Source organism: Opisthocomus hoazin, unplaced genomic scaffold (assembly GCF_030867145.1).
Source record: "Opisthocomus hoazin isolate bOpiHoa1 unplaced genomic scaffold, bOpiHoa1.hap1 HAP1_SCAFFOLD_185, whole genome shotgun sequence".
In the NCBI taxonomy this organism is placed as follows: Eukaryota; Metazoa; Chordata; class Aves; order Opisthocomiformes; family Opisthocomidae; genus Opisthocomus; species Opisthocomus hoazin.
In genome coordinates, this window is record NW_027448948.1 from 63,682 (window position 1) to 85,385 (window position 21,704).

At 52.7% G+C, this 21,704-nt stretch overlaps 2 protein-coding genes across 2 annotated transcripts; both read right to left on the minus strand.

Annotated features, from left to right (window-relative positions):
• Positions 1-3,011: 3,011 nt before the first annotated feature.
• On the minus strand, positions 3,012-10,017 carry LOC142359873 (protocadherin gamma-A12-like). Its single transcript, XM_075412253.1, has 5 exons — positions 7,202-10,017; positions 6,141-6,241; positions 5,908-6,051; positions 4,604-4,669; positions 3,012-3,036 (listed from the first exon to the last, which is right to left on the minus strand). The coding sequence occupies exons 1-5, from the start codon at positions 9,650-9,652 to the stop codon at positions 3,012-3,014; spliced, it is 2,787 nt and encodes a 928-aa protein (XP_075268368.1). The 5' UTR covers positions 9,653-10,017.
• A 6,089-nt stretch (positions 10,018-16,106) lies between these two features.
• Positions 16,107-18,975, minus strand: LOC142359874 (protocadherin gamma-B5-like). The gene is made up of 2 exons (XM_075412254.1): positions 16,387-18,975; positions 16,107-16,197 (listed from the first exon to the last, which is right to left on the minus strand). Exons 1-2 carry the CDS (start codon positions 18,843-18,845, stop codon positions 16,107-16,109), a joined length of 2,550 nt encoding a protein of 849 aa, XP_075268369.1. The 5' UTR covers positions 18,846-18,975.
• Positions 18,976-21,704: the final 2,729 nt, after the last annotated feature.

Genomic DNA, 21,704 nt, shown 5'->3' on the forward strand with positions numbered 1-21,704 from the left:
CCCTCTCGCATCCAATAAGTGTTGGAGACTCTCCTTGGCCCTCTTTTTTTTGTTGATGTACTTGTAAAAATATTTTTTGTTGTCCTTTAATCAGTGGCCAGCCTGAGTTGTAGCTGGGCTTTTGCCTTTCTTCTCTGCATGACCTAACGAGACCCCTGGACTCCTCTTGAGTTACCTGCTCCATAGGTGGTAGACTCTCTTTTTTTCCTGAGACCCAGCAAGTGCTGCCTTTACAGCCAGGCCAGTCTTTTTCCCTGCTGGTTCGTCTTGCAGCACATGGGGACCGCATCCTCCTGTGCCTTTAAGACTTGCGCCTTGAAGTATGTCCAGCCTGCCTGGATGCCTTTGCCCTTCAGCACTCTCTCCCAAGGGACCCTCTCAACCAGCATCCTGAACAGGCCAAAGTCAGCCCTCCAAAAGTCCGTGGTGGTGGTTTTGCTGGCCCCCCTCTTAACTTCACCTTGAACTAAGAACCATATCATTTCATCTTCACTAAGCCTAAGGCAGCCTCCGCTCACCACATTTCCCACCAGTCCTTCTCTGTTAGTAAACAGCAGGTCTAGCGAGGCATCTCCCCTGGTAGGCTCACTTACCAGCTGTGTCAGGAAGTTATCTTCCGCACACTCCAGGAACCTCCTAGACTGTTTCCTCTCTGCTGTGTTGTATTTTTACCAGATGTCCAGTAAGGTGAAGTCCCCCACGAGAACAAGGGCTAGCGACTGTGAGACTTCTGCCAGCCTCTTGTAGACAACTTCATCTACCTCTTCATCCTGGTTGGATGGTCTATAGCAGATACCTAGCAGGATGTCTGCCTTGTTGGCTTTCCATCTCATCTTTACTCAAACATTCAATCTTATCATCACAATCATCAAGCTCTACAGAATCCAAGCAGTCCCTAACATACAGCACCACCCTACTGCCTCTCTTCCTTGCCTGTTGCTTCTGAAGAGCTTGTAGCCATCCATCGCAGCACTCCAGTCATGAGAGTCATCCTACCATATTTCTGTGATGGTCATCAAATCATAGCTGTCCTGCTCTACAATGGGTTCCAGCTCCTCCTGTTTATTGCCCATGCTACGTGCTTATGTGTAGATGCACTTGAGCTGGGCTATCAATGTCACCCCCAATCCTGGCATGCAAGCCCGGGTTCATCTCCAGTGAGCCTGATTGTATCCCCTTCCCCCTTGAAACCTAGATTAAAGCCTTTTTGATGAGCCCTTCCAGCTCGTGGGCAAGGATATTTTTTCCCCTTTGAGACAGCTGGACTCCATCTGTTGCCAGCGGGCCTGGTGCCATGTAAATCTCCCCATGTTCAAAGAAACCAAAATTCCACCAATGGCACCAGTCTCTGAGCCACCTGTTAATCAGGTGAGTTTTCCTGCCCCTTTCAGTGCTCTTCCCTGCCACTGATGGGATTGAAGAAAACACCACCTGTGCCCCTGATCCTTCAACCAATCACCCCAGTGTCCTGAAGTCCCTTTTGATGGCCTTGGGACTTCTCTCCGCAATCTGATTCACCGCCAACCTGCATTACCAACAGCAGGTAATAATCAGAGGGCCGCACCAGACCAGGGACCTTTCTAGCAATATCCCTAACCCGGGCCCAGGGAGGCAGTAGACTTCCCTGTGGGATGGGTCTGGTTGCCATATTGAGCCCTCTGTTCCCTTCACTAGGGTATAACCTATAAAATTACCCTTCTTTTTTTCTTAGCTGGGGCAGTCATAATACGAGGGGCTGACTGAATCATCCTATGCAACCCTCTGGATGCACCTTTGCCACATCCTCATTTAGCTGGCCCTCACATTCCAGAGCCCCATATCTGTTACTGAAGGGCAACTAGGGAGGTGAGGGAGGCCGGGAGAAGACTTGCTGGCTTCCCTGAGCAGGGACCCATTTCCATTCCTCTCTGTCCCTTAGGTCCCCTCTTTCTGCTTGGTGGGAAGTGGGTAGGGGGTTCTCTGCTTCTTGTGGAGCCGCCTCCTGCTGCCTTGGCCTACAGGACGGCAGGGTGCGGCTCCACGAGTCAATCTCCCTCTCACATTCCCTGATGTTCTTTAACCTCTCCACTTCCTCTTTCAGCTCTGCCACCAGGCTGAGCAGATCATTTACCTGGTCACACTGAACACAGCTATTGTCTCTGCTGTCCTCCAGTACAAGCGCCAGGCTCAGGCACTCCCTGCAGCCAGAGGCCTGTAACAGATGTGATCTTCAACACATTACTAGACACAAAAGCCCAGCTTTAGTCACCACAACATTCAAGGCAAGAATTTAACACATGCAGAGAGGAAGGGATCACAAAGTAGTATTCTAGATTATGGCTTGCAGGGAAGGTACATATTTCAGGTGTTTAGTAGGGAACGAATACGCAGTTGGCTCTTCCCAAAGCTCATTTATGTCATTTGTCAGAAGTACATAATTAAGCTGTTAGTTAAGAATTAACGACAACATGCAAACACACAGGAAGAATCTCCCAGGGCTCCCAAGACAGCTCAATTAATGTCTTCTAGTGAAACTTCCTTGAAGATGAAACTCACGATTTTGCGTGATACTACAAACTAGCATGGAACAGGGAAAGGAGAAAAAGTGTTTCTTCTGTCCTTCAACAGCCCCTCATGAAGAGCGCCCAGGACTGGACACTCTAACCCTACACAACCTGTATCATATTCTTCAACCCTTTTAATTTACAAGCACTTATCATCTCAGGGCCAGCTGCCCAGACCATTTCTCTTCAACAAGCACCACCATCACATCACGGACTTCATATCTTAGGTTATCTGTACATTCCCCATGACAAGAAGGCAGACACATTTCCCTGCTCACTACACTTCAGAGAACAAACACCAAGGTTCTAAAAATAAAAGAGGGGCTGTCATGTGGGAGAGACTGGGTCAGGGAACATCTGCACAGGGTCAATCTGCCCCTCCTTACTTCTAACCTTGCACCTTGAATTTCTTCCCTCCCACCCTCGTATGGCTCATGCCGTAGCATGTATTTTAGAATCCATGCACGTTCAGCTCCGTTTTGAATAAGTCAGCCTAAAAAGACAGGCAATCAGGAAAACACATCCCCTGTTCCCTCCAGTACTACTTCACAGGCAGCCACCCACAGACTTCGTCAAGCAGGAAACAACTTTTATGATACTCTTTCATCTTCCTAACAGACATTGTCATGGAACCAGCTTCTTCAGATGTGAACATTAAAAGAGGAGGAGTCAGGAAAACACACCTTTTGTGTCTTCCAGTAACCCTTCACGGACTTACTCAAACAATCACAACTTTTGCACTGTCAGTTCACGGACTTCCTACAGATGTCTTCACTTCTCTGTATGAAGCAGTAAGACACATCTATGCACACAATGCACTTCAGAGAAGAAATATCAAGGTTCTAAAAACAGAACAGCAACTGTCCTCCAGAAGAGACTCGGTCAGCAAACAGCGTGTGACACAGTAGAGGCATGATAAAATCACAAAGTGCTGTTGGAACATGCCTTGCAAAATAGATTGTCCCCAACTTTCCTGTAGGCTGTCTTTATGTACTGAAAGTCCACACTAAGGCCTGCCTGCAGTCTTCTCTTCTCTAGGCTGAACAACACCAATTCTCTCAGCCTGTCCTCATAGGAGAGGTGCTCCAGATTTAAAATAATTTTTCTGGCACTCCTCCGGACCTGCTCCAACAGTTGCGTTCCTTCTTGTGCTGAGGGCTCCACAGCTGGACGCAGTACTGCAGGTGAGGTCTCACGTGGCAAAGCACAGGAGAGCAGAGCGGCAGAATCCCCTCCCTCAACCTGCTGGCCTCGCTTATTTGATGCAGCCCAGGATACGGCTGGCAATCTGGGCTGCAAGCGCACATCGTTGGCTCATGTCCAGCTTTTCATCCACCAGTACCCCCAAGTGCTTTGCAGCAAGGCCGCTCTCAATCCAGTCATCTCACAGTCTGTATTGAAACTGGAGATTGTCCTGACCCAGGTGCAGGACCTTGCACTTGGCCTCATGAGATTCACACAGGCCCACCTCTCCAGCTCATCCTGAGCTCTTAGGATGACATCCCATTCTTCTGGTGTGTCAGCTGCAGCACTCACCTCGGCACTTGTTAAGGGTGCCCTGGATCTTGCTGTCTATGTCATTGATGAAAATATTAAAGAGCACTGGTCCCAGTACAGACACCTGAGGGACACCACTTGTCACCAATTACTTGGGAAGAGGAAGCTCACATGGCATGACAATATAGATGGGCTGAAAACACGGAAAGGAGAACACATGTCTCTTGTGCCTTTCAACAACTCTGCAAACAGCTGCCATGACCCTCTTCTCTAACTCTGCACAACTTACATGGTGTTCTTCGACCGTCCCAGTTGGCAAGAACATGTCATCACAGGGCCAGCTGCCCAGACCTTTTCTCTTCAACAAGCACCACCATCACACTGTGGACTTCACATAGATAGTCCTTACATCTCCGTGGGAAGAAGGAAGATGCATTTCTCTGCTCAGTGCACTTCAGAGAAGAAACACCAAGGTTCTAAAGGTAAAAAAGGATCTGTCCTCCAGGAGAGACTGGGTCAGGGAGTATCTGCAAAGGGTCAGTCTCCCTCTCCTTACATCTCACATTGCACCTTCATTTTCTTCCCTCCCGCCATTGTATGGCTCTTGCCATAGCATGTCATTTAGACATCTGTTTTCAATAAGTCAGCCTTAAGAGACAGGGAATCAGGAGAACACATCTCCCATTTCCTTCACTAGCCCTCCACGTGCAACCACACACAGACTTTGCCAAATACTCAACAACTTATCCAGGTTTTATCCATCTTCATAACTGGCAGATAGACGTCGACACAGGACCAGCTCTTGCCAGCCCATTCCTCCATCCGCTGCACAAACATCAAAGCACAGATGCATACAAAGGCATTTCAGTGCTCACCATGTTATCATGGAGAATCAGAAAGGCTGAGAAAAGTAGAAACCACCAGCAGCTACGTTATACACAGGGACATTAACGTTCCTTTTATGATCCAGCTGAAACAAAAGTGCTGTTCCGAAGACACCTGACCCTGCGAATCACGCAAGCTTCCATTTAATAATAATCCAATACATCCCTACAGAAGAGCCAACAGTGATAAGGAGAAAAGATGTGCAAAAATTTCCAACAGACAACTTTTCCTTACCATGGAAAATATTTGACTTCTGACCACATGTGTGGGACAAGGAAGAGCATTTTTTCCAGTCACATTTGAAGGAAACAATCTATGAAATTATTTGGCACATAGGGTAGGTACATATTTCAGGTATTTAGTAGGAAATGCATAAACAGTTGGCTCGTCCCAAAGCTCCCCTTGTGGTGCTTGGCATAACTACATGATTAAGTTGTTAGTTAACATTGATAACAACCTGCAAACACACAGGAAGAACCTCCCAAGTCTCCCAATACAGCTGGAGTAACAAGTGTTCTAGCCCTACTTGTTTGGGAAGATGAAACTCACATTGCATGATACTACAGATGGGTGTGGAACAGGGAAAGGTGATACCATACATCTTCCGTCCTTCAAGAGTCCCTCATGAACAGCTCTCAGGACTCTCTTCTCCAACCCTTCACAGCCTGCATGATTTTCTTTGACCCTCACAATCAACTTGTATCGTGTTCTTCAACCCTCGTAATTTACAAGCACGCATCACCACAGGGCCAATAGCTCAGATCATTTCTCTTCAACATGCACCACCACCACACCACGGACTTCACATACATTTCTTTATAACTCCATATCAAGAAGGAAGACACTTATCTCTGCTCACTAGTCTTGTGGCAAGAAATATTAAAGGAACAAAATTAAAAGGTGAGAACTCCTCCAGAAGAAATTGGGTCAGGGAACATGTGCAGAGGGGGACTATTCCCCCTTCTTACATCTCCCCCCGCACCTCCCACTTTTCCTATCCTGCTTTCCTATGGCTCTTGTCATAGCATGCATTTTCAAGGCAAGGCACATCCAGCTAGATATTTTGTTGGGCAACACGTTATCATGGATAAACAGAAAGGCAGTGAGAAGTAGAAACGACTGGCATCTAAGTTGCACACGGGGCCATTAGTATTCCATTTCTGATCCTACTCAAACAAATCTGCTGTCGGGAAGACAACAGACCCTGATAATCACGTAAACTTCCATTTGATAATAAAGCAATACGTCTGTTCATAAAAGCTAATAGTGAGAAGGAAGACCGGTATTACGCATGTCGGCGTGAAACAAGTAACGACCTGGCACGTAACAAAACACCATCAGAACAAGAGGTATGAGCACAGGGAGTCTCTGTACATGAAGCTATGCCTTGCCTTCCCTGCAGAGACACAGTGTATAAACACCTTAAATAGCAGATTAACAAACAATAAAGCAGTGTAATATTATTCATTAATTCTATTCCTGAAGTCCCAAAAGATGGTTCAGTCAATGATGAATGACCAGTAATGGACGAAAAAAGGCAGGCCACTTCCAAGACTGTCTGATTGGTAGACACGCTTTTGCAACAGAATGCTGTATTTGGCAGGAAAAAATTGTTTTATTATCATAAGGCAACCAAGGAGTAAAATGTTTCATATTCTCGGATAACTCCCATTGCAAAATTAGACACATGATAAACAGACTGTGATGAATCTTACTTTCTTTTAAAATGTTTTCCATCTGTCTTCTAGTAAAAATACTTCATTTTGATGTCTAGGCCTGTGCACTAATTGACAATTACGGGTCTGTAGAATCCAAAGGTTAAGTCACGAAGCCAAGCAGTGGAAAAAAACTCAGTGGGATATCTGGGGAATTTTTCATCATGTAATACGTTCTATTCATAGAATTTGGAGTGTCATTAAGTGGGAACGAATAGTTCCTTTGTTGAAGGCCATTTCCAAGTAACCTGGGACTTCAGTTATATTGCCTTTTGGCCTACAAGGTTGCCCAGATCTACTAGCGTTTGAGAGCAGATGCAGGGTGTGGCAACGAAATTCTAAAAACTGGGTACTAGTGATGCCCGAGCGTGTACAGAACACGGCACATAAAACACACAGAGCAGACCCAGAATGCGTTCAGGAGGTGACATACACGAGCTGGCCATCATCATAAAACGTGACTTCCAAGACTGTAAACCGTGCTCTTTTAAACGCCTTTGGCTACTCTTAGGAATGCTAAGCACTGCATACACGAAAGCAGGTTGAAAAAAACTAACGTACCTGGAAGGAGGCTTGGTCACTATTGTCGGCACTGTGATCTCCCGTAGGGACGAGATCACCCGAAGCCTGAGCGGGCGGCCGGGCCGGGAGGGTGTCGCAGCAGCTGCCGCCCGACAAGCGGAGCTGGCTCTTGCGCGAGTCGGCGGTGAGCGACACCTCGTGCGAGTAGGAGTGCAGGAAGGCGCGGACGCCGTCAATGCCCACGAAGTGCGAGGCCGGGACGCCGCGCAAGGCTCCGCTGCCGGCCGCCGGCAGCTGCGAGCGGCGCCAGCGCCGCAGGCGCAGCGCCAGCAGCAGCAGCAGGAAGGCGAGGAAGAGGCAGGACACGGCCGCCACGGCCAGCACGAGCCACCGCGTCAGGCCGCCGGCCGGCTCGCCCGGCGCCGCCGCCGCGCTGCCCAGCTCCGACAGCAGCTCGGCCACGCTCTCGGCCAGCACCACCGTCAGCGTGGCCGTGGCCGACAGCGCCGGCCGCCCGTGGTCCTTCACCACCACCACCAGGCTCTGCCGCGCCGCGTCGCGGGCCAGCGGCACGCGCGCCGTGCGCACCTCGCCGCTGTGCAGCCCCACGCGGAACAGCCCCGGCTCCGTCGCCTTGGCCAGCTCGTACGACAGCCACGCGTTCTGCCCCGCGTCCGCGTCCACCGCCACCACCTTGGCCACCAGCTCCCCGGCCTCCGCCGAGCGCGCCGCCAGCTCCACGCCCGCCCAGCCCCAGCCCCAGCCCGAGCCCGAGCCCTGGGCCGGCGCCGGCTGCGGGTACAGCACCTGCGGCGCGTTGTCGTTCTCGTCCACGATCACGAGCCGCACCGACACGTTGCTGCTCAGCGCCGGCGCGCCGCCGTCCTCCGCCCGCACCCACAGCCCCACCTCGCGCACCTCCTCGTAGTCGAACGAGCGCAGCGCGTACAGCGCGCCCGTCTCCGCCTGCACCGACACGTACGACGAGAGCGGCGCGCCCCGCACCCGCCCCTCCCACAGCCGGTACCGCACGCGCGCGTTCTGCCCCCAGTCCGCGTCCGCCGCCCGCACCGTCAGCACCAGCGCGCCCGCCGCGTTGTTCTCGGGCAGCCGGGCGCTGTAGCTCGCCTCCGCGAACACCGGCGCGTTGTCGTTCACGTCCAGCACCCGCAGCGCCAGCACCGCGCTGCTCCACAGCGCCGGCGACCCGCCGTCCGCCGCCCGCACCGTCACGTTGTACTCCGACACCTCCTCCCGGTCCAGCTCCCTCGCCGTCACCACGCTGTAGTAGCTGCCCTGCGAGCTCCGCAGGCGGAACGGGACGCCCCCGTCCAGCGAGCACCGCACCTCGCCGTTCGCCCCCGAGTCCCGGTCCTGCACGTGCAGCAGGGCCACCACAGTCCCCGACGGGGCGTCCTCCGAGATCTCCTTCAGCGCCGACCGCACCGAAATCTCGGGCGCGTTGTCGTTGATGTCTGTGACGGTGATCGTGACTTTGGCCGTGTCGGAGAGGCCGCCGCCGTCTTCTGCCTGCACTTCTAGTTCGTAGGAGTCGCCTTCCTCGAAGTCAAGGCTCCGCACCAACGTTATCACTCCCGTCTCAGAGTCCAGATGGAATATCTGAAAGGCGCTCTCAGTCACTTTCTTTATTGAGGATTTCACGTTACCGTATAGTCCCTCGTCAGCGTCGGTGGCCTTGAGGGTGACGAGGATGGAGCCCACGGGCACGTCCTCCGGCACACGCACCGTGTACTCCGCCTGGCTGAACACGGGCGCGTTGTCGTTCGCGTCCAGCACCGCCACGCGGATCCGCGCTGTGCCCGTCCGAGACGGCTCGCCGCCGTCGCTCGCCCTCAGCACCAGCTCGTGAAACGCCGCCTCCTCCCGGTCCAGCGCCTTCGCCAGCACCAGCTCGGGACGCCGATCGCCGCCGGGGCCCGCCTGCACGGCTAGTGAGAAGTGCTCGTCGCCGCTCAGCTCGTAGCTCTGCAGCGAATTCGGTCCCACGTCCGGGTCGTGAGCCTCGGCCAGGCGAAACCGCGACCCCGGCGCTGTCATCTCGCTCATTCTCAGCTCCATTTCTGCCTCTCGGAAGCTTGGGACGTTGTCGTTAATGTCCATGATTTCCACTTCGATTCCATAAACCTGCATATCCCCCTCCACTATCACCTCACAGCGCAGCACGCATTTCTCCAGCAGCCGGCACAGCTGCTCTCTGTCTATCCTCTCCGCCGTCACTAAATGTCCCGTCTTCCCGTGCAGAGCGAAATACTGCGTCCTACCTTCGGAGACAACGCGGACGCCGCGATCGCGGAGCGCCGGCAGCTGCAGCCCCAGGTCCTTGGCCACGTCGCCCACGAACGAGCCCTTCGGCATCTCCTCGGGAACCGAGTAGCGCAGCTGCCCCCACGCCGCCTCCCACGCCGCCACCAGGACGCACCACAGCAGGGCTCGCTCCCGCCGGCCCCACCGCCTCACCGCCGCGCACATCGGCGCCGCGGCCCCGCCGGCACCGCAACACCGCCGGCAGCAGCTCCCCGCCAGCGCCCGGCGAGACGGCTCCGGTTTCGGCTCCGGCTCCGGCTCCGGCTCCCGCTGTCGCTCCGGTCCCGGCCCCGGCTCGCCGCTGCCGGCCCCTCCGCCTCGCTGCAGCCCGGCTCCGCACCGCGGGGACGCTCGCACAGCGCCCGGCCGCCGAGCCAGCCAGCCAGCGAGCGAGCGAGCCGGGCCGCAGCGGGCGGGGCTGCCTGCAGCGCTCCGGCCTTCCTCTCGCTCCTCCTCGGTCAACAGCGGCGCCCGCAGCCTCCTCCCGGCATTGCAGGCACCGAGCGCTGCCGAGCGCAGCCCGCCCTGCCTTGCCCACGCACAGCTCGCGCCCACGCCACACTCGCCACGGAGACCTCGGCTCCCGCCCGGCGCTCATGTCCTGCGCTGCCTTTTCTCCAGCAGAAGTAAGTGTAAGTAAGAAGTAAGTGTATGTTTTCTACTTTTAGCGTGTAGACTATTTATCGAACATATATAAATTATACATGTTCCTTTTCCGAGTTAAGTAAAGGTGGCCCGTCCACCTGTAGTCAAAATTGGTGAATTTTGTCATAGTTTGGTATATAACGCGTCATGATCGCGAGTCCCAGTTTGGTCCCTACATACTACAGAGACCGGAGATGTAGTGCGGTGGGGGTGTTTCCCACTGTATCATCATTTCGTTTTTTCTTTTATTAGTAGAAGTTAGAATACAATATTGAAATAACAGAATAAGATGTTAGAGGTTACAAGATTAAGGTATAACAGTCCGCGATTTACTCACGAATATATGTATTATGTCCACAGAGGTGAATAGTGCTCGATTTGATAGTCGACGAGCAACCTTCTCTCGTCGGGACGAAGAGAGGCCCAGATCCGCCAATAACTCGTAATTGCCTTGATGCCATTTTCCGCGTGCTCCGAGTGGGAAGCCCATGAATTTGATGCGGGTTGCATTTGTTAGTTCTTGTACTTGATTCAATAAATGTTGATACTTCTTTACTTTTTCTGCTGCCGCATCCGCCAATGATGTTGGTTTACTTTCATATCGCACCGTGATGTCGACCACCAACGCTTGGTCCCCTTTGACAAAGACCAAGTCTGGTTTATACAACTCGTTGTTGTTATCCCTGAGCAACGGCTCTTGGAAAACAACCCACTCTTTCTTTTTGGCTTCACCGATTAGTATTTCGCCCAGGTAATTATGTCTTTTAATCCTGGCATCTTGGACTGCAGGGCAGTAGCCGATGATAAGGGCACAGGTCTCATTGTCCGCTCCGCAGTGCCGACACGATGTTGATTGTTGGTCTTTCCTACCCCTAGCCAAGAATTCTCTTGTGGGGTAGGCATTCGCCCGTAGTTGTAGGGCCGTGATGATTTTTCTGTGAGGAATGCCCCTGTAATGTTCGATCCAGTTGTTACTGACTTTGTCCTTTTCAAAATTTGATATTCCCCGGCCTTGGGAAGACTACTATTAGGCTTAGCCCATTAGTCGAAAAGCATTACGCGTTTATCAACACACATCTCTGTAGCCTTTGATCCTGAATGACTTGTATAAAGATAGCAAAAGAAAACAGGTTGTACTGAGACACACATCGTGACAATCAGACACACCACATACACACCACCCCCAACCCCCAGGACAACCAGGGCTATCACGGTGCTTAATCCAATTGCCAGGCACTTTGCCGTTAATACTTCTCTTCGTACGGAACAACGTGTAAATGAAGGACTCCACCACGACTGACTGAGACGACACATTTAAAGGCAGAAGAAGGTGGGGTCAACCCACTGAAACTGGGACACGAATCCTCTAAGCCCGTTCAGTTCCTGGGGAGGTGAGGCTGCTCAGGCACCTGCCGTGGACTCGGGGATTTCTACCCAGGAGACCTTCCTGGGAACGCAGCAGAGGAGGAGGCTACCCTACTGCTCCAAAATCATTCCTTCCCACCCACCGCCTGTGACAGCCTGGAGGCGACTTGATCGCTTCGCACTGATTGTACTACAGCAGCCCAGGAGCCAGCCAGCGCCTGCAGTGGACCTGGCCAGAATCATCTGCTCGACTCCTCGCAAGCTACAGAGAAAGTGGCTTTGCGACTACAGTAAGAAGAATAACAGGGACGTCTGCCTTATCTCCCTTGCCTATTCTGTAGCCCATCCTAGCAATATTGGGTGTGAGTGCAGCCATGCGACAGAACGGATTTGGTCCAATTTGGATTTGATTTGAGCTTTCAGATTCTCAGAAATTACAGTGCAAAAGGCTGATACTTAGTAAAGTATTCATCTATTTCTTGAATCTTCATGTTGGTAGGACACCTTTTCAACAAACTACTGTAGGGCAGCAGGAGAAAACAAGTACAGCTGCACACCCTAAACTTTGCAGACCATTTGTGAAAGCGTAAATGGACTTTATTCTGGAGATGGCCCGAGACGCGAAAGTGGACTTTATTCGAGTGCTTAACCGCTGTCATTTTGAGTATTCCCTTGTTGGTCCTTGGTTTAGTATTCCCCTGTCAAAGTTATCAACCAGCTCCAATCACCTCGCACCCCTCTTTGGGAAAGGGGGAGAGGAAAAGAAGACAGGCTCTGAAACAGAGAAGGATCCCATTCTACACCTTCACCTGTTTAGGGAAGGCAGATCAGGAATGGTAAAATAAGGGAAGGAACACCCAGGAAAAAGAAACGAGAAAGAACTGCACAAAGACATCGGATAAGTCATGCCTGTGTGCGATTTATCCGTCCCATGATATGATGCCGTTTCTGCAGCAGCCTTGCTCCAAAACATGAGGGAGCACCAGCGGTACAGGGGAATATTCACTGGGGAGGAACAATCTGTAACTTCTCCGTTCATCGAGCCACTCGTACCTTTCCGTGGGAAACAGCATTAATCGACTGTTTTGTATCCAGCTATCAACCACCTCCGAGTATATCGGTTTGGGGAAAAAACGATTAAGAAGGGAAAATCTCCAAGACTAAGCCTCCACCGCATTTTCCCATCTTTGTCACGCACAATCATTAATCTACGGCGTGCACTACTAACTCAGACGAGAGTTGTACAGCTGAACCTGAGCCTGTGACCTCCGAGGAACCAAGAATTGCCGCCGCTAGCTGCCAGCTGTGAGGGGAAGGCGAGTAACATAAGACAGCTTTTCAACAAAATACTGGAGGACAGCAGGAGAAGACAAGTACAGCTGCACACCCTCAGGTGTGGGGAAACTGCACATTGAAAAATGTGCAAACGGAATTAAATCAAGAGCCGAAACTGACCAATTGCGAATTTCTTGTAATTTCATGTACGTTTTCAGATCTTAAAGGTCTATCTCTGTAAACAGACAGATGTAACAGCTGTTGGAATTGTTGCTGGGAGAAGTAATTCTCTATAAAGCATGTCCAAGCACCTCTCTTTGGGAAAAGAGGATAGGACATGAAAGCAGGCTCAGAAGTACAACACGTGACAGAGGGGTTTCTTTTACACATGACCTGTGTATGAAAGGATGATCTGGAATGGTAAAAAAGAGGGAACTACCACCCAGCATGGAACACAAAATCAGAAATAACTGCACAAAGGAAACAAAGAAATACAGCTCCGAAAATACTAACCCATCCCACTATTGCTGCCATTTCTGCAGCAGCCTTCCACCAAGAGATGGCAGGGCACGGGGCAGGGGACTAACGTTCGTTAGGGAGGAACTGATGCCTCAGTAAGAGAGTCTCAATGGATCCCTGAAAGCCAGAGGGAAAGGATTTAACCCCCGCTTGGCCTCCTCCCCTCGCCCGACCCCCATCGCTGTTGCAGATGGGAAAGGGGAGAGAAGGTGCCGGTGATATCAAACCAGTAAAAGGAGGACAGCAAGAGAACAGAAGGAACTGATAAGGACTAGCACGGTAGCCTTAAAGAGACACATTTGCAATTAAAAGATACTAAGATAGGTGCAAAACGAAACAAAACCGCTGATCAAAGGAAGACTACTTGAGCTGTGAGTGAACTATCCTAATTAACACGGTTAAACAAGCGCCCTGAACAGTGAAAGTCCACTCCTCAATGCCCCATCTCTTCTTCATGAAACAAGCGCAGCAAAATGGAAGGATACTGTGACTACATTCTGGAGTAACTCAGCACCAAGCAGCCATGCACACGCACTCTATGTTGGGGGGTCCATTACAGAAAAGAAACTCACCCATGAAGAATTAATTACCCTTAGAATTAAACGCTATAGGAACAGGAAAGGAAGCCGGGCTCTGAAATACAAAACGCGATTTGATTTTGGGGTTCGGTTTTCTTTTTGCAATCCCAACCTACGCCTTAACTTCTGTAGAAAAGACAACCCTGTAACAGTAAAAAATACCACCCAGAATGGAAGAAGAAATGAGAAATAGCCGCCATTTTGCAGCAGCCTTCCCGAAAAAGGGGGGAAGGCACGCGGCGGAGGAGAAATCTCTAACTTCTCCGTTCATGGAGCCTCATGCACGTTTCCTTTGGAAGTTCAACACCAAACAGCATTAAGCAACGGGGCTTTGTTCAGCTGCCAAACAAAGACCATCGCTTTGGGAAAAAACAATCAGGAACGAAAGAACAACAAACATCAACCATGTTTCAGCGACCGAGTCCTGCAGAATTAGCGGATCTCTTTGTACACAGGAAGGATTCGCCTGCACTGCTACTAGCATTTCAGACAAGTTTCAGAGTCAAAAGTTCTCAGCTCAACCGGAAGCTGAACCTGTGACCACCGATGAACCAAAAAGTGCCTACTCCCTGCCCTGAGTGGAAGGCGTTTACCCCGTTCCTTCTATCATTCCTTCACGGACAGACGGACCAGCACTTCCCACCCACTCCACTCACTGGGGAAACTCAGGAGAAAGAGGACGGAGTTCCAGAAAGCTCCAAGGATCCCATACTGCATAGCGAAGACACGCGGTCACCCTTACTAAACAGACCATTTTGGATAGGACAGGTTTTGCAAACAACTTATTTTGCCTGGTGGATGTCCAGCATCAGCAGAGCTCATTACACCAAAGAGGTTCACCACACTCGCATCAAAGCAGTAAAAGGAGGACAGCAAGAGAACAAAAGGAACTGATAAGGACTAGCACGGTAGACTTAGAGAGCCACATTTGTAATTCAAAGCTACTAAAATGGGTGCTGAACGAAACAAAACTGCTGATCGAAAAAAGACTACATGAGCTGTGAGTAAACTATCCTAATTAGCATAGTAAAAAAACCGCCCTCGGGCAGTGAAACCCCGCTACCAAAAAAAAACCCCTTCTCCATGGAACATGTGCAGCAAATAGGAAGCATAGTGGGACTTTAAGTAGAAACGAGACATGCAAGAACCAATGGGAAAGAGGGTGATTTAGCGTAAATGGAAAAGTACTGGTAACTGTTGCTTGAAACATGTAAATGTTTACCGCCTGTTAGACAAAGTGTGCTAGCTTTGTGAAGTCACCACCTCGCACCTATCTCTGTGCAGATGTGAAATGAAACGCAAAACGTCCATCAGAGCAAATCCTTCAAGTTAAACGCTATCCACCAGGACAAACATTTATTTCACAAAATATGCAAAAAAAAAGAATAGGAAAAGAAGACAGACTCTGAAATACAAAGCGCGGTTTGTTTGGGGGAATTTTGTTGGTGTTATTGTTTTGTATTTTCTTTTTCGGAATTCCCATCTCACGCCATAACCACTGTAGAAAAGACAAATCTGGAACAGTAAAAAAAATACCACCCAGGATGGAACATAAAATGAGAAATAGCTGCGCAGAGAACTCGGAGCAACCACGCCTGGACAAAATTAATTCGTTCTACTCATGCTGCCATTTAGCAGCAGCCTTCTCCAAAAGATAGGAGGGCACACGGCAGGGGAACAATCTCTAACTTCTCCGTTCATGGAGCCTCATGCACGTTTCCTTTGGAAGTTCAACACCAAACAGCATTAAGCAACGGGGCTTTGTTCAGCTGCCAAACAAAGACCATCGCTTTGGGAAAAAGAAATCAGGAACGAAAGAACAACAAACATCAACCATGTTTCAGCGACCGAGTCCTGCAGAATTAGCGGATCTCTTTGTACACAGGAAGGATTCGCCTGCACTGCTACTAGCATTTCAGACAAGTTTCAGAGTCAAAAGTTCTCAGCTCAACCGGAAGCTGAACCTGTGACCACCGATGAACCAAAAAGTGCCTAGTGCTGGCTCTGAGTGGAAGGGGTTTACCACGTTCCTTCTATCATTCCTTCACGAACACACGGACCAGCACTTCCCACCGACTCCACTAACTGGGGAAACTCAGGAGTAAGAGGAGAGTTCCAGAAAGCTCCAAAGATCGCATACTGCACAGCGAAGACACGCGGTCACCCTTACTAACGCAGACCATTTTGGATAGGACAGGTTTTGCAAACAACTTATTTTGCCTGGTGGATGTCCAGCATCAGCAGAGCTGTTTACACCGAAGAGGTTCACTTGACACTTGGAACATTTCCTTCAGCACAAGCTGAACGGCAAGAACCTCTCCGCCGAGCCTACACGAGTGACAGCGGATCAGGCAGCACGTGCCGTTTCGCACTGCCTGCTGCCGAAAAAGAAACGTTAACGAATTAATTCATCCGTCCCTGGGAACACAGGTCGGCACTAGCCGCCAAAGCAGACACAGGAGGCGCAACAGCCCAGCACCGCCAGCCCGAGGTTAGGAAAGGCGCCGAGAGAAGGACCGCGCGGGCTTACCAACCTGCGGTGCGTCGGGGTGGGCGGGCGGCTCTCCCGCGCCGGCGCTGCTGCTTGGGCTCGGCTTCGCGCAGGGCTCCCCGCCGAGCAGCTCCTCCGCGGGCAGGCTGGGCAGCGGCGGCGGCAGCCAAGCGCCGTCGGCCACGGCGCGGCCCGGCGCCACGCACAGGTTGTAGGAGTAGGGCAAGGTGCCCTCGCAGAAGTCGGCCGGGAAGGTGGCGCCGGCCACCGAGAAGCGCTGCGCGCCCAGGCAGCGCAGGACGGCGGGCGGCCCGGCCCGGCGCATCCGCGCCAGCACGGCCAGCGCCACGCTCAGCAGGAACAGGGCGGAGAGGAGCGCCAGCGCCAGCACCAGGTAGAACTGCAGCTCCGCCGGCGAGTCGGCGCCCGCCGCCCGCTCGCTCAGCTCCGGCAGCGCCTCCTGCAAGCTCTCGGCCAGCACCACGTGCAGCGTGGCCGTGGCCGACAGCGCCGGCTGCCCGTGGTCCTTCACCACGGCCACCAGCCGCTGCTTCGCCGCGTCCCTCTCCGACACGGCCCGCGCCGTGCGCACCTCGCCGCTGTGCAGCCCCACGCGGAACAGCGCCGGCTCCGCCGCCTGCACCAGCTCGTACGACAGCCACGCGTTGCGCCCCGCGTCCGCGTCCACCGCCACCACCTTGGCCACCAGGTACCCGGCCTCGGCCGACCGCGGCACCACCTCGAACGCCGCCGGCACCGACTCCGCCCCCGCCGCCCCCGCCGCCGGCCACAGCACCCGCGGCGCGTTGTCGTTGCGGTCCAGCACGAAGACGCGCACCGTCGCCGTCGAGCTCCGCGCCGGCGACCCGCCGTCCTGCGCCCGCACCGCCACCGCGAACTCGCGGCACTGCTCGTAGTCGAACGAGCGCTGCGCGTACACCGCGCCGCTCCGCGCCTCCACCGACACGTACGGCGCCGCGCCCGCGCTGCCGCCCGCCAGCCAGTAGCTCACGCGCCCGTTGGCGCCCGCGTCCGCGTCCCGCGCGCGCACGCGCACCACCGGCGCGCCCGCCGCGTTGTTCTCCGCCACGTAGGCCCTGTAGGCGGCCTCCTCGAACACCGGCGCGTTGTCGTTCACGTCCGACACCTCCAGCACCAGCGCCGTGCGGCTCGACAGCGCCGGGCTGCCCCGGTCCCTGGCCACCACCGTCACCCGGTGCTCGGCCGCCTGCTCCCGGTCCAGCGCGCTCGCCGTCACCACCTTGTACGAGCCGCCCGGCGACGACACGATCGACAGCGGCGCCTCGCCCAACAGCTCGCACGACACCTGCCCGTTCTCCCCGGAGTCCGGGTCGTTCACGTGCAGGAGGGCCACCACGGTGCCGGCTGGCGCGTCCTCGGCCACCGGGCTCGACACCGACAACATCGTGATTTCGGGCGCGTTGTCGTTCTCGTCGGTGATGTCTATCTGCACCTTGCAGTGAGCCGTCAGCCTGCCGCCGTCCCTCGCCTCCAGGCCGAAGCTGTATTTGTTCTTCTCCTCGAAATCGAGGGGCCGCACCGTCCTCACCTCGCCGCTGTCGCTGCCGACGCTGAACAACGCGCGGACGCCGTCCGGGACGTTGCCGAACGAGTACGAGACCTGCCCGTTGGTGCCCGCGTCCGCGTCCGTGGCTCGCACCCGCAACACCAGCGACCCCGCCGGCAGATTCTCCCGCACTCGCGCCACGTAGACGCTTTTACTGAACACGGGCGCGTTGTCGTTGGCGTCCGTCACGTTGACGCGAACCTGCACAGTCCCGGACCTCACCGGCTCCCCGCCATCCATCGCCGTCAGCACCAGCTGGAAGGAGCTCTGCTTCTCCCGGTCCAGAGCTCGCTCCAGCACTAATTCCGGCTGCTTGCTTCCATCGGGGCTTTCCTTCACAGCCAGAGTGAAGGACGGGTTGCTGCTGAGCTGGTAAGTCAGCAGCGAGTTGCTGCCCACGTCTGCGTCTCGAGCCATCTCCAGAGGAAAATGAGCACCGGGCGTAGTCAACTCTGTGATCTCGAGGTCGAGAGCAGCCTTGCTGAAGGTCGGTGAATTGTCGTTGACGTCCTGGATGGCCACCTCGACGTGGAAAACGTTGAGCGGGTTCTGCAGCAGCGCCTCGAAGCTGACGGAGCAGGACACCGACTCGCCGCACATCTCCTCCCGGTCCAGCCTCTCGCTCACGTACAGGTTCCCGCTCTCCTCGCTCACCGTGAAGTATTTCAGCTGCCTTTTAGCGGCAGACGCCACCCGCAGCTTGCGTGTCGGCAGCTCCGCCGGGCTCAGCCCCAGGTCCCGCGCCAGCGGCCCCACCAGCGAGCCTCGGCCCAGCTCCTCGGCGATGGCGTAGCGGATCCGCTCCGGCGCCGCCCGGCAGCACAAGCCCAGCACCAACGCGGCCAGCAGCGCTCGCCCGCCTGCTCGCCGCCGGCTCTGCCTCTGCCTGCCCGCCATTGTCGCCAGCGCTCGCCGCGCTCCTCGCTCCCGCCGCTGCCCTCCCTCCCTTCCAGCCGCTCTCCGCAACGAGCGCAGCGGCCGCCGCCTCGGACGCTGCTGCTCCCCGCGCCGCGCCGCCGCTCGCCTCTGCTGCCCGCGCCGCTGCCGCTCTGGCCGGCGCCGGGCGAGCGAGCAGCCTGCGGGGCAGGACGCGGCTGCGGCTGCGGCTTGGGCTCCAGCGCCGCTCCGCGTCGGCCAACAGCGGCACCCGGAGGCGCCGCGACGCCACCGCAGCCGGTGATGGTCGCGCTCGCGGGGGCCCGGCCTTTTCACCGGGGTTCGGTGCCGGCACTCGGCTTCGGGATCTCTCTTTTATTAGAATGAACCATTTCAGAGACACGACCTTAGCTCTTAGCAGCAACGTTCCTCATTTTAAGGCCATCAGCAGTCTCGTACTGAAAGGATTTTACCTGCAGTAGATGTTTAAAGTACCAGTGAATATTGCAAGTAGTCAGAAGGATATCTTCATGACAGAGCCATAAGTAAGGGAACTCAGCTGCTCTTAATAAAATGGGGACGCAATTCTAAGAGCAAGAACCTTGGAACTATACAAGCAAGTGTCTTGATGCGTCTCCAAAGGCATTTAAAGCTGCGCTATTCTGTCAGGCAATTTTAGGTCATCTCCTTGAGTGATAAGGTGTATCTGGAGTCAATATTCCTGGCAGAGCAATAAATAAAAGGACTCAGCTGCTCCTCATAAAATCAAGGTGGAATTATGAGAGCAAGACACCATATTATACCTACAGAAGACTTTCAGAGCTTGTTAGCACCCTGTTGGTTATTGTCGACTCTGCTCTTCTTACCTGGGAGTAATACCAAGAAGGAAAGATTCATGTTGAAGTAATCATTTAGTAATCAGAAACAGAATGAAGGGAAAGTCATTGCAATCCTTTCATGTCAGGCATATAAAGGCTTTCCATCTTCCCAGTATTTCTTTCTTTTGCTCATAGAAGTCACTGACCTTTGTCTCACAGATGATGCTTCTTGTAGGGAGAAGTACAATCAATGCTAAGATCACAGAATAACCTTTTTTAGTTTGTTGCTGATTCAAAACAGTTCCTTCTTTTGTGTCTCCGTACTCATTCCCACTGTCTTTGTCATTGATGAAGATATTGTTGAGATATATTAAATACAACTGGTCCAAGTACGGACCCTTGGGGGACACCACACATTACTGGTTTCCACTTCGACATTGAGGCATTGACTAGAACTCCCTGGATGTGGCCATCCAGCCAGTTCCTTATCCATCTTAGAGTCCATATCTCTCCAAAGAGTGCCTAGCACGTTTTGGGTGACTGCGTGGGAGACACCCTGCACGTGTTCTCCCACTGACCCCTAGTCTGTTCCTGACATTATCGACGGTGGGAGAGGCCTTGGCACTAGGTCTGATATTAAATTACCACCCAGCCAGATGGAGCACACAAGCCTCTCTATTCTTCCTTCAAGGCCAGTCTCTCACTGATCTTTCACTGACTTCTCACCACGGGTTATCTGACAAGCAAGAACATTGCTTCCAGCTGAATTTTAGACGTGCTGGCAGACACACACAGGCCCACTTTTACCTTTCTCCAACAAGCAAGACAAGAATTTAACTACCATTCACATGGAACAGCAGGCAATAGGAAAGCAAACTGATGAACTCACAGCACGTGTCTTCTCTCTACCAGCACCTCCTCATACACAGCACCCCCAAGGCTCTGAAAGTCTTTGCAGGTTGCATGGTTCTTGTTAATCTTCCAAATTAGCAGACAGACTCCACCCAAAGAATAGTTGCACAGACAACTTCTCCTTACAGTAGATAATTTTTGACTTCTCAGCATATGTATGTGACAAGTAAGGGCATTTCTGCCAGCAGATACAAAGACTCACTTTCAGATCATAGCAATGAGGAAGGCAAGAAGTTAACACATGCAGAAAGACAGGGATCACAACATACTCATCTAGATACCAGCACTTAGAGAAGATAAATAACCCAGTTATTTAGTAGGGAGCGAATAGGCAGTTGGCAAAGTCTTTGTCTTGACAGCTGAACACCTTCAAGGGATGGATGGAAACTGCTCCCCCAGCCCAACAACTATGAGAAATCTTTTACTGTTTTAAACTTTACCAGCCACAATGAGGCCCTGGACCAAGAAAAACTCATAGATGTAAGAATGAGAAACCTGCAGAAGTGAAGGAATCATAGCTTAACATTTCAGATTATGTCAACAGTGGGATGTATGCAAGAAGGGTATCTAGGTGGTAGTAAATTCACAGGAGGCTCAAAGAGATGCTCGCAACAAAGACCATAGCCACAGCTCCTCAAGGTAAATTCTTTGGAAAGCAAAAATCTGAAAACACATGGAACCACAACTATGGGCCTCATATAACAACGACAATAAAATGAACTTGTGCATGTATCTTTCAGAAATTTCCAACTATAACACAGCAAATTCCTGCCTCTGCATTGTACAGACAGGATTCCTCACCGGACCCGAACATCACCCAACAGGCAAACTCACTGTGCAGAAAGACATAAAATGTCTATCAGAAATGTAGTGCACACCACTCTTCTCCTTACAGAGAACAAGAGTCACAACAGGGAAGCATGCAAAGAGATTTCTCTGTCCATACTACTGAAATAAAGAAACAGAAAATGTTCTCGAGTGCATAAGCAAAATACAGATCCAATAAAGAATCAGGCGTCAGAGTATCACCTCAGAGGGACCATCGTTCTACTTCAGCACACTGGGCAACCTGGAAGACAATTCATCTGTTGACAGATTAAATCTGAATGTAAAGTGTATGCCTATGCTCACGAACTACCTTTCATGGGAA